A 13325-nucleotide genomic window follows, 5' to 3' on the forward strand; every position below is an offset into this window, starting at 1 on the left:
CACACTGCTTCCTTGGCCGGATATGCACCCGCCGCGCATCAGGCTGTATGCGTGTGTCCGGTTGCCGGCAACGACAGAAAGTGAGTCCCTCCTCCGTCGGGTCGACAACGAGGCCCGATGAATTATTGCTTCATGGGCTTCTTTTTAGCATATGATACTAATGGGCCTCTTCCGTCGTTAGGCCCGTAATACCTTCTGATTTATGCGAGGATTATATCTCACATTAAACGAGCGTTTCTTCCATCTCGCTAAAGCCTTCCTCACGCACTATAGAAGCTGGGTCGGCCCGTTCTCGTTGGGTTCATTCGATCAAGAGAGTTCGCTGGTTCGCACACATCGTGTTTTCTTTTCCTTTTTCTATCTCTTTTCTTCGTTTCTTCACCGTCTTTTCATCGTTTTTCTTCTTTCTTCCCCCGTTTTCACCGATTTTGTTTTTTCTTTGTCTTATTTGTTTCTTTTGTCAGTTTTCATTGGTTTTTTCTTTTTCTTTTTTCATCGGATTTTTCTTGGTTTTCATTGGGTTTCTTCCTTTCTTTCCAGTTTTCACTGTTTTCTTTGTATTTTATTTGTTTCTTTTCTCGGCTTTCATTGGTATTTTTCTTTTCTTTCTTTCTTCATTTTTATTTCTTTCTTTCTTAGATTTCATCTTTTTTTGTTTTTTCATTATTTTTGCATTTGTTTCTTAGGTTTTTTATTTCCTTTTTCTTTGGTTTCTTTTTTGGTTTATATTCTACATTTCTTGTATATGTCCAAAACATTTTTCTAATACATGTTTAATTTTTTCCAATACAAATTTAACATTTTCTTAATATAAGGTCAACATTTTTTCTAATACACATTTTAGACATTTTTGAAATGAAATGTTTGATTAACATGTTTCAAATACAAGATTAAAAAATAATAATACTTTGTCAATATTTTTTCTATACACATTTAACATTTTTCTAAAATCTGATTAACATTATTCAAACACTTGTTCAAGATTTTCCAAATGCTTGATTAATATTTTTATATACATGATAAAAAATCATTATTTTTTAATACATGGTCAACATTTTTTTATACACATTTAACATTTTTCAAATGCTTGATTAACATTTTTCAAATACTTGTTCAACATGTTTTTCCAAATTCTTGATTAACATTTTTATATAGCTGATAAAAAAAATCTTGATTTTTTAATACATGATCAACAACGTTTCTATACACGTTAAATATTTTCTGAATGCTTGATTAACATTTTTCAAATACTTGTTCAACATTTTTCAAATGTTTTTTGTAGAGTGTTTTTTGTAATATATGTATTTAGAATATTTTAAAGTATAAACAAGAGTACAAAAATAAAAGCAAGAAACAAAAACAAAAAAACGTAAAACGGAAAACAGAAAAAAGGTGGTTATGGCCTCCGGCGCTTCTCGGCCGTCCCACTCGGTCTCCCGTTCAGCAAGGTTCCTCCCCTTTCGCTGAAGCTGAACGCGAGATATAGGGGCGCCCTCTGGTTTTTGCTGAGCCGCTTCGTCTCCCCCAAGGGAGGCCCCAACACAATCAACTGTGCAGTGCATGCTGCCACTGCCCATATAACAAATTCTTTTCTTTTTTCTGGTTCGTTTGGTGCGAGCACATTCCCCTGACTTTCCCAAGGGCACCTAGTCATAGTAGACGGGAACCTCCAAAACCTGTCGTTGTTACACAAGAGGTCACCTCGGCATGTCCTATTCCTAGCTACACACGCACGGCAAGCAAGGGCTTGCGATTGCTGCATATGCGTGCGGAGACCGTTTATTACAGTCCAGGGGCGACGCTACCCAACTTGGAGGCTTGTGATGGCGTACTGTACGCCGACGCGTTCGGTGTAGCTCCTCCTGCTCAGTGCTCACTGCTACTCCCAGCTTGTATGCTCACGAAAGCACCCACCCACCTCTTACTTGCGTCGACTCACTCACCTTGATGGGAACAGAAATACAGCATGATGATTTTGCTCATTTTGCGTAGGCCGTGGAGAAGACTTCCGGAGATGAGATTACATCGAATCAGCAGCTCACGACCCGGGAATCATGTGGTCATCTATAGGTGAGAGTGAGGCCAGCCAACAGCCAAGCGCACTTTACATTATCTCTGCTTGCTTGCTTGCTTGCGTCGTGGCCGTAAACTATGCTCGTGTCCAAACAAGCCAATAAATAAACTAGTACGTACATACAGAATAATCACCCCGGAGGGTCCCACCTGAATATGTTACTCAAAGAGTCACGGCAGGCTAATGAATTACCTATGTCCCTGATTTCAATATTGGTGCAACAGCTGGACAACTTAAACGGTACCAGTATTACCCGAATGCTGTCTGTAGTATGTACTCCGTATATCTGGATGGATGGCTGTACTAAATCAGGAGGGGGCCACCAACTGGCCGCATGTCAGAATTTTGTCATCTCATTTGGAGAGGGGCTTGCGACGGCCAATAACCTCTTTGGTTGTCCTTAATGAACCAGATTAGATCCCCACACAAATTAGTGTACTACCAGTACTGTCACCTTGCTTGGTAGTGCACATGCAGACATGCTACTGAACCTCGCCATGGCATGACAGCCGATCCCCTGTCTCACTGGCCGTCACGCTCTGCAGCACGCGAACTAGTTTACTCGCCTCTAGCCGCCGGGGAAATTTCTTAACTCCACATGGCCACAGCAGATCCGTCCGTTATCCTTAGCCCCAACTGGCATCCCCAGGTTTCGTGGGGGAGAAAAGCACGGGATTTTCGTCGCAGAAATCCCGTCCGCGCCGTGCCGTGCCGAGCCAGAGCAAGCGAGCGCGAGGAGATAGAGGCGAGCTACTAGTCCCAGATCAGAGTCGGACAAGGTGATAGTCATTGACTTCCACGCCCAGCCCATCATCCACCTCCCTCCCAATCGGATCCACCCACCCACCCTTCCTCACCTCCCTCCCTATAATTTCTCTTCCCCCGCTCCCAACTGCTTCCCAGTCTGACGCCGTCCCCCTCCTCGGTTGTTCCACCGGCTCACTCCGCTGCCCGCCGCCCCCCTCTGTCCGCCCGCCCGCCGGCGAAGGGTTCGGCGCTTGTTTTTCCGGCGAGCTTGCTCTGGGGCGTGTGGAGGCTGCGGAACATGGCGGGGAAGGGGAAGGGGGAGGAGGTGTACGTGGCGTCGATCGACCAGGGCACCACCAGCACCAGGTTCATCATCTACGACCGCCACGCCAGCCCCGTCGCCTCCCACCAACTCGAGTTCAAGCAGCACTACCCGGAGGCAGGGTAAGCGCCGCGCACCACACCACCCCTTCCCAATTTCGTCTTCTGATCCGTTCCGCGTGCGCATGCCCGTGGAATTTTTGCTCTGTTCGGTTGGTTGGTAGACCCGGACGGAATTAGCGAATTTCTAGTTAAGCTGTGCCGCCTTTTTGGTTGCTACTACGCTCCGGATTTGTCGAGTGCCAAAGTACAGTCCTAACCGTCATGTCTTGTCAGTGGTTCAGGTAGTTTCACACGCTGCTACTGTGTGCTTTTGATGACTCGGTTGTCAATTTAGGTGCTATCTGATGTCACAATTAGGATCAAGTGATCTATGTCTGAAGCTGTACCTTTGAGTGCCAAAGTACAGTCCTAACTGTCATGTCAGTGGATCAGGAGGTTTGCAAGCTACTGTGTGCTTTTGGTGACTCGGTTGCCAATTTAGGTGTGATGTGGTGTCACCATTAGGATCAACCGATTTATGTCTGAAGCTGTACCTTTGTGTCTGTTATATGATCCTTTTTATGTGAGTGCGAAAGTTCAGTCTTAACTGTGAACTCATTCAGTGTTTCAGGTTTGTCCAGTAGGTACTGCGCCCTTTAATCTGAATGATTCGATTGCTAGCTAGGACTAGATGCGATGCCGAAATTAGGATCATGTGCTTCACTTGGTTGATTTGCGATGGCCTCAAGATTTTCTAGTGCTGCATATTAACCAGGATGGTTCACTCATTTTTAAGCACAGCAAGCTACTCTACTGAACTTTTGAACTCTACAGTGTATAGTGTTATGAATAGTTTTGAGATATGATAGATAAATATTGCTTGTTTTCCTAGTAGATACGCATGATAGTTGACTAACTGAGTTAATGGAGTCATGGAAGTCCCAGTCTTGCTTGCTTTACAGGCTATCTCTTAAATTATTTAGATGCGACTGAGACTGCGCACTGACACCCCTTTTCTTACATTAAGAGTTGCTGTGATGCTGTCTTCTAAAATGAGTCGTTGTCCGGAGTACCTAAACCTATGTATGGCTCAGATGGACTGGGAGGCTACTGGATATCATTTCCTACTTCACAATTACAAAAAAGAAGTTGTTAAAGATTGATGTTTTTCTATGAGGGAGCAGTTTGATGTTCTTAACAGTTGTGGCATATGACCAGCCCGACTCTGTTTTGATATTTCATTTTCCTTCTACATGTTCACTGAAAAGGGTTTGATCAACGATCGACCTTGCTTCAAATCTAATACATCTAGTGCTAATTATCTTGATGCACTTTTAGAACTGAAATCTTCTTACTCTCCACTAGACTAAATGTTTCTTACCTGTAAATTGGCTTCTTAAGCAACATAAAGATTCGATTTGTTTAACCCCTGTTTCTGTTTACTAGTCGATATGTGAAAAAGGGTAACATTCCATACCGAACGTTGCTTTATGCTGGGGTATTCTATGCCATTTGATTATGTTCACAGTCTGTAGTGCCATCTTCCTGTGTAAAGCGATGTCAGTTTTCTTCTTGAGTTTGTTTTACTGTTGTTTGCCACCCCTTAACTTCGCAGCTAGGAGATGACTTCTAACTTTGTTCATCTTTGTACTGATGTGAACTAAAAGATGGGTCGAGCATGATCCTATGGAGATCATCGAGAGTGTGAAGGTCTGCATGGCAAAGACACTCGAAAAAGCTGCAGCCAATGGACTTAATGTGGATGCTGGTTTGAAGGCCATTGGAATCACAAATCAGAGGGAGACCACCGTTGTGTGGAGCAAATCCACAGGCCTTCCGCTCTACAATGCCATTGTGTGGATGGATGTCCGCACAAGCTCTATTTGCAGGTCTCCTTTTATCCATCTGTCACTTTGTGTTAACATCTTCATGTTGTTTAGGTTCTGATTCTGTTTGATGCCTCCCCTCTTCAGGAGACTGGAAAGTGAGCTATCGGGTGGCAGAACCCACTTTGTGGAGACATGTGGCTTACCAATCAGTACCTACTTCAGTGCTCTGAAGTTACTATGGTTGATGGAGAATGTTGATGCTGTCAAGGATGCAGTCCGGGCTGGTGATGCATTATTTGGCACAATTGACACCTGGTTGATCTGGAACCTCACTGGAGGCATTGGTGGGAAAGACCGTGATGGAAAGGAGTTAGTTGGGCAGCATGTCACAGACTGCTCGAACGCAGCACGTACAATGCTTATGAATCTAAAGGCACTTGACTGGGACAAGCCTACACTTGAGGCATTAGGCATTCCTGCCGGCATCTTGCCAAAGATTATCAGCAACTCGGAGAAAATTGGTGTGGTTGCCAGTGGATTCCCTTTGGCTGGTGTTTCCATCTCAGGCTGTCTAGGAGATCAGCATGCTGCGATGCTTGGGCAGCTATGCCAGAAAGGTGAAGCAAAAAGCACCTACGGAACTGGTGCCTTCATCCTTCTCAACACAGGGGAGGAGGTTACACAGTCCACCCACGGTCTTCTTAGCACCATTGCTTACAAGCTTGGCCCAGATGCACCCACTAATTATGCTCTAGAAGGGTCGATTGCGATTGCTGGTGCAGCAGTTCAGTGGTTGAGGGACAGCCTTGGAATCATTTCCTCAGCATCAGAAATTGAAGGGTTGGCTGAAAGTGTGCAGGATTCAGGTGGCATATACTTTGTGCCAGCATTCAATGGACTGTTCGCGCCATGGTGGAGGGATGATGCAAGGGGGATCTGTATCGGAATCACAAGGTTCACAAACAAGGGGCACATTGCTCGAGCAGTGCTCGAGAGTATGTGCTTTCAGGTCAATGATGTCCTCAACTCCATGCATAAGGATGCCGGGGAGTCAGGAGAAGTGAAGAGTGCAGAAGGGGAGTTCTTGCTGCGTGTCGATGGTGGTGCTACCATTAACAACCTTCTCATGCAGATTCAGGTTAAAAAAAATGAGTCTACTTTGCAGTTCCTTTTCTTCTGAAGAAATACGGTTGCAGAATACATATATGTTTGTGGTTCATGACATAGCATTATGATTAAACATGTAATTACATATTCTAGGGGGGGAAGGGAGCAGTTAATACACACTAATCTTTCTGAAAGAAACTCCCAGTTATTATTTTTCTCGAGGAACTGCCAATTAAATCTAAAATGCAGGAAACCCAAGTTTACCTACTCCATTGAACTGCAAAAACGTCTTACATTAGTGTACAGAGGTATTACTAAATAGTTTCACTTATTTTGTATAATATACAACCTCGTTACATTGCTGAGCTGGTGTTTGTAGTAATGATTCAAGTGTAAAACCTGTGCCTTCCAGTTTAAGACTTCATTGCACAACCTGTGCTTGTTAAATAGTTCTTGCAGGTGTAAAATCACTTCAAGTTTTCATCAGATCGCTAACAATTGTATGTAACCACCTGCAGGCTGATTTGTTGGGTAGCCCTGTTGTCAGACCAGCCGACATCGAGACAACAGCCCTCGGGGCCGCATACGCAGCAGGGTTAGCTGCCGGAGTCTGGACGAAGGAGGAAATATTTGCAGGCCTGCACAAGGAGAACACGACGGTGTTCCGCCCCAAGTTAGATGACGCACACAGGAAGAAGAGAGGAGACTCCTGGTACAAGGCGGTTTCAAGGTCATTTGATCTTGCCGATCTTTCTCTGTAGATTGTCCCACCTTGTTGCACGGTAAATTGGATCTGTGTGTGCCAGTGTGGTGTATCAGTTAACCCTTGTTTGTCTTGCCATTGAATAAATGGAATGTTGTGCATTATTAGTTCTGTGGGATTTTTCTTCGGTTTTATAGGAAGAATAGGAGATACTTGTCCTTATATGTCTATAAGTACAGGAACATCTGGATTCTTCAGAAAGAAATATTTGTGGAGTATTCTGGTATATTTTCATGGTTAGCCTCAAGCACATGTAACATGTTTGTGTCCAGGTGCTCCAAGCTAGGGATAAATAAATTTGAGTTCCATGATATGTCTTGAAGAGTACAATGTGAAGTACTCCCTTTGTAGTAAAGAAATATACGATCGATTTAGATCACTACAGAGGGAGTAACAAACAACTTTGTAGTGAGGCTTTCATAGATCAGCAGAAGCATGCATCCTGAGTTGCCCATTACACAAGGGCACATCCCTAGTTCCCTACTCCTCGTTGACGGTGGAACATGGCAAAGTATTTGTAAATCTCTAGTTGGTATATATAAGAAACTGTTGTCATGCAAGTCTCACCCGTAGAAAAAGGCTGGCCAAGATGAAGGAATTACATAAAAACAGTAGAAATTAGTGAATGCAACACTTTTTCGAACCCACAGAACATTTTCCTCTCTCTCGATGAAACACAATATACATTTGGCGCAGAAGGTATTGCTATTCACACGCACTCAGCAAAATTCGGCGCGAGGTATCTTCCAGGAAACCCGCTCGCAAAATTCGGCGCCGAAAGCCTTCAACCGTAGGCAGCTCAGAAGAAGAAAAGGCCAGCAGAGCACTCTTAGCCCAAAAGGACTCGCCTACCTTGCAGGAAATTGGCGCTGCGATTGTTCATAAATCACCCACCGGAGGTGGCACAACGTCCCCTGCAGCCTGCACACACACGCACTCAGCAGCACAGCTCCCAAGCGATCGATGGCGACGGCCGTTGGCGTTGGCCGCGGTCGGCTACCAGTACCACCGATGCCGGCCGTTCCACCCGGCGTCGTCGACCGGCGGCGCAACCACGCGCTGCCCTTGTGCACTCTCACTGCCAGCGTCACCTGCACGGCGGAGCTGAGCCTTCTGGGCAGGTTCCTGTCCGGCATGCTGCCCGGACAAGGCGATGGAGACGCCTATCAGGCTCTGAGGAAATATCGAGCCCATCTGCTCCTGCTCGGGACTCTTGCGGCGAGCGTGCTGTATCCAACGGCCGGCCTCTGGCGAGGCGAAGCTCAGCACAAGCTGTGTTTCCTGATCTTGGCCGTCTGCGTCACCACAATCTTATTTCTGTTTAGATTTTTGAAAGATTTCATTCGCTCCTGGGCTAGTAATTAACCATCCAAAAACTTTAATTCGTCCAAAAATTAGATATCAAAAGTGGCATAGAACTCACATTTTATTGGTAAAATTAATGATCAAAGTTAGACATAAATATATACGTGGCATTGTATACAAAACGAAGGGAGTACGAAATATACATCATATGAAATTATATTTTTGATGATTATAATGATATAGATTTACTATTCTAAATTTTCACAACACTTTTTGAAAACTTGGTCAAAGTTTACATTGCTTGACTTTACCAAAAGTTTACATCTTGGGTCTTCCCGGATAGGACGATGGCGGCACTCTGCGTCGTGTGCCCTCTTGAGGTCATTTTCTTAGTGCAGGATCCGGCTGGGAGCAGTGGCTGTGATATTGGTGTTGGTTGCACTAATAGAAAACAGGGCTTTGGTTCGGGCCTGGTCAGCCCATTAGTCCTGATTCTTCACGAACCGGGACCCATGGGGGGCATTAGTCCCGGTTCATGAGCCCAGGGGGCCGGCCGGGGCCTCGTGGGCATTGGTCCCGGTTCGTCTGGATCCATTTGTACCGGTTCTAGGCATGAACCGGGACCAATGGGCCGCGCTCCTGGCCCACAGCCATTGGTACCGGTTCGTGCCTAGAACCGGGACAGAAAAGGGGGGCTTTAGTACCGGTTCCTGCCACGAACCGGGACAAATAAGTTGCCTATATATACCCGTCGCCGCGGCAGAGCACTCCACAATACTCTATTTTTTTGGCCGGCGAGGGGAGGGCATTTGGGTGCTCTAGCTCACCTCCTATGCACATGAGGTGTTCGATGAAATGCCCGAGGCACACTAGTTAAGCTTTCTCCTCTCGAAGCTCGACCTCGGAGCTCCATTTTTCCCGAGATTTGTCTAGATTTAGCGGTCCGTCATGCCCCGTCCCCGTTTTCATCGCCGTCGATCGCCCGCGCCGATCTCGTCGCCGGCACCATCGTGGTGAGCCTCTTGTTCTTATCTTCTTTCTGATTTTCTTACTTTAGATAGATACTTGTCTGATTTTCTTACTTTAGATAGATACTTGTCTGATTTTCTTACTTTTGACACACATAATTATATATAATGCACGCAGATGAACCGGCAATGGATGTACGGTGACAGGCACACCTCCGAGTACATTAAGGGCGTGCATGATTTTCTCGAAGTGGCTGAGGCAAACAAGCAGAATGGTTTTATGTGTTGTCCATGCCCTAAATGTGGGAATACGAAGTCTTACTCTGACCGGAAAATCCTTCACACCCACCTGCTTTACAAGGGTTTCATGCCACACTATAATGTTTGGACGAGGCACGGAGAAATAGGGGTTATGATGGAAGACGGCGAAGAAGAAGAGGACGATGACAACTATGTGCCCCCTGAATACGGTGAAGCTGCAACGGGGGGAGCTGCTAAAGATCAAGAGGAACCAGACGATGTGCCCGATGATGCTGCAACGGGGGAAGCTGCTGAAGATCAAGAGGAACCAGACGATGTGCCCGATGATGATGATCTCCGCCGGGTCATTGTCGATGCAAGGACGCAATGCGAAAGTCAAAAGGAGAAGTTGAAGTTCGATCGCATGTTAGAGGATCACAAAAAAGGGTTGTACCCAATTGCAAAGATGGCAACACAAAGCTCGGTACCGTACTGGAATTGCTGCAGTGGAAGGCAGAGAATGCTGTGCCTGACAAAGGATTTGAGAAGCTACTGAAATTTTTTAAGAAGAAGCTTCCAAAGGATAACGAATTGCCCGACAGTACGTACGCAACAAAGAAGGTCGTATGCCCTCTAGGATTGGAGGTGCAGAAGATACATGCATGCCCTAATGACTGCATCCTCTACCGTGGTGCGTACAAGGATTTGAACGCATGCCCGGTATGCGGTGCATTGCGGTATAAGATCAGACGAGATGACCGTGGTGATGTTGACGGCGAGCCCCGCGGGAAGAGGGTTCCTGCGAAGGTGATGTGGTATGCTCCTATAATACCACGGTTGAAACGACTGTTCAGAAACAAAGAGCATGCCAAGTTGATGCGATGGCACAGCGAGGACCGTAAGAAAGACCGGAAGTTGAGAGCACCCGCAGACGGGTCGCAGTGGAGAAAAATCGAGAGAAAGTACTGGGCTAAGTTTGCAGGTGACCCAAGGAACGTATGGTTTGCTTTAAGCGCAGATGGCATTAATCCTTTCGGGGAGGAGAGCAGCAATCACAACACCTGGCCCGTGACTCTATGTATGTATAACCTTCCTCCTTGGATGTGCATGAAGCGAAAGTTCATTATGATGCCAATTCTCATCCAAGGCCCTAAGCAACCCGGCAACGACATTGATGTGTACCTAAGGCCATTAGTTGAAGAACTTTTACAGCTGTGGATTGGAAACGGTGTACGTGCGTGGGATGAGCACAGATAGGAGGAATTTGACCTGCACGCGTTGCTGTTTGTAACCATCAACGATTGGCCCGCTCTCAGTAACCTTTCAGGATAGACAAACAAGGGATACCACGGATGCACGCACTGTTTAGCTGACACCGAAAGTATATACCTGGACAAATGTAGGAAGAATGTGTACCTGGGCCATCGTCGATTTCTTCCGACCAACCATCAATGTCGAAAGAAAGGCAAGCATTTCAAAGGCGAGGCAGATCACCGGAAGAAGCCCGCCATGCGTACCGGTGATCACGTACTTGCTATGGTCAATGATTTACACGTAATCTTTGGAAAGGGTCCCGGCGGACTAGCTGTTCCGAATGACGGTGAGGGACGCGCACCCATGTGGAAGAAGAAATATATATTTTGGGACCTACCCTACTGGAAAGACCTAGAGGTCTGCTCTTCGATCGACGTGATGCACGTGATGAAGAACCTTTGCGTGAACCTGCTAGGTTTCTTGGGGGTGTATGGGAAGACAAAAGATACAGCTGAGGCACGGGAGGACCTGCAACGTTTGCACGAAAAAGACGGCATGCCTCCAAAGCAGTATGAAGGTCCTGCCAGCTATGCTCTTACCAAAGAAGAGAAGGAAATCTTCTTTGAATGCCTGCTTAGTATGAAGGTCCCGACTGGCTTCTCGTCGAATATAAAGGGAATAATAAATATGCCAGAGAAAAAGTTCCAAAACCGAAAGTCTCATGACTGCCATGTGATTATGACGCAACTGCTTCCGGTTGCATTGAGGGGGCTTCTACCGGAAAACTGCTAATGGAAGACTTTCTCTCTACAACTATTATGATGATGCCTTTGATCTAGAATATCACTGCAGTTACATGTGAAGAAATGAAATGCATGTTGTAACAGACGAGTTTCCGTGTGAAATGATGATACCATGCCAATTTGCAACCTTATCGGAGTTCATTTGAAATGCTTTTCAGTTTCCGGGTCTTATAGCTCAAAAAAGCAGTAAATGCATGAAAAATAACAAATGAAGCCAGAAAGGGTTGAAAATTGATGATGTTGCTTTGAATGGTGCATTTTGAACACACAAGAAGTCTGGAGTTCAAATAAGTTCAAAAAAATGAAATCCCTTTTGTAACAGATGAGCTTTCGTCCGAAACCCTGATACTTCGAAAGAGATTGTCCGTTTTGTACACGAAGTGCATCTAGTTTTTGCCGTAACCCTCTCAACTTTCTTGCACATGCTATGTGGCTAAAATGATGATACCATGCCAATTTGCAACCTTATCGGAGTTCATTTGAAATGCTTTTCAATTTCCGGGTCTTATAGCTCAAAAAAGCAGTAAATGCATGAAAAATAACAAATGAAGTCAGAAAGGGTTGAAAATTGATGATGTTGCTTTGAATGGTGCATTTTGAACACACAAGAAGTCTGGAGTTCAAATAAGTTCAAAAAAATGAAATCCCTTTGTAACAGATGAGCTTTCGTCCGAAACCCTGATACTTTGAAAGAGATTGTCCGTTTTGTACACGAAGTGCATCTAGTTTTTGCCGTAACCCTCTCAACTTTCTTGCACATGCTATGTGGGTGAAATGATGATACCATGCCAATCTTCAACCTTTTCGGAGCTCATTTGAAATGCTTTTCAATTTCCGGGTCTTATAGCTAAAAAAGCAGTAAATGCATGAAAAATAATAAAATGCATACAACTCTAATATCTGTTATGATCAAATAAAAAACTAAAATCAATTAAAATATTCTGTTATGATGAACTAAAATAAAACTATAATATTCTTCAATAGCAAAAAGAATCAGCTAAAAAGCTTTTATAAAACTATAATAGCAAAAGGAATCAACTAAAAAGCTTATATAAACCTGTAGTATTTTTGAAACTAAAATTATATAAAATTTATGCAACTTATATTAACAAAGTATTTTTTGTTCAACACATTAATAGCAAAAAGAATTTAATAGCAAAAAAATTTAACAAAATTTGGTTTTGATTAAAACAGATATTTAAAATAACCTAAAATACCAAATTGAGTATAATGATAAAACACAGTAATATTAAATAGCAGGAAAAAGAATCACTCAAAAATCTATTTTTATAGTAAATTTATTCATAAAACTAGTGATTCACATACATTTATAAAAATTCAAAATTTAAAACTAATGGTACTAACAGAAAGTTTATAATTTTTGTGACCTAAAAGCAAAAAGAAATCACCAAAAAACTATAAGTATTTAGTTTTAAGTAGAAATAAAAAAATAAAAAGGAAAAAAAATGCCACCTACTGGACCTCCACGGCCTAAATACGACTAGAAACCCTACAATGGGCCAGGATTCAGGCCCGCAGAAGGCCCAATAGGCCCAACAGGCATGGCAAAGTAGAGATTAGGCCCGTAAGCCTGCAATAGAGAGGAGCTCGAGAGGGCGGCGGCAGCAAAGCTTATAAACCACCCCGAGCCCCTCTCAACTAGCAAGGTGGGACTAAACTTCCCACCGCACCGTGCCAGCACAAGGCCTATGGTCCCGGTTCGTGCCACCAACCGGGACCGTAGGTAGGCATTAGTACCGGTTCGTGGCACCAACCGGTACCAATGCCCACCTATGGTCCCGGTTCGTGCCACCAACCAGGACCATATGCCTCAGTTTCCCGCCCTTTGGGCTACCGAAAAGAGACCTTTGG

At 44.5% G+C, this 13325-nt stretch overlaps 1 protein-coding gene across 1 annotated transcript; it reads left to right on the forward strand.

Annotated features, from left to right (window-relative positions):
- The first annotated feature begins 2826 nt into the window (after positions 1 to 2826).
- LOC101669846 (glycerol kinase) lies at positions 2827 to 7130 on the forward strand. Its single transcript, XM_044478821.1, has 4 exons — positions 2827 to 3265; positions 4852 to 5073; positions 5158 to 6151; positions 6639 to 7130. Exons 1-4 carry the CDS (start codon positions 3120 to 3122, stop codon positions 6879 to 6881), a joined length of 1605 nt encoding a protein of 534 aa, XP_044334756.1. The 5' UTR covers positions 2827 to 3119; the 3' UTR covers positions 6882 to 7130.
- The last annotated feature ends 6195 nt before the right edge of the window (positions 7131 to 13325 follow it).

The sequence above is a fragment of the Triticum aestivum genome, chromosome 2D (assembly GCF_018294505.1).
Source record: "Triticum aestivum cultivar Chinese Spring chromosome 2D, IWGSC CS RefSeq v2.1, whole genome shotgun sequence".
NCBI lineage: Eukaryota > Viridiplantae > Streptophyta > Magnoliopsida > Poales > Poaceae > Triticum > Triticum aestivum.

Coding starts and splice junctions, on each gene's coding strand:
- LOC101669846 (XM_044478821.1), top strand. CDS start 3,120: ATGGCGGGGAAGGGGAAGGGGGAGGAGGTGTACGTGGCGTCGATCGAC. Junction 3,266..4,851: donor CAGCACTACCCGGAGGCAGG/GTAAGCGCCGCG, acceptor GTGAACTAAAAG/ATGGGTCGAGCATGATCCTA. Junction 5,074..5,157: donor CGCACAAGCTCTATTTGCAG/GTCTCCTTTTAT, acceptor TCCCCTCTTCAG/GAGACTGGAAAGTGAGCTAT.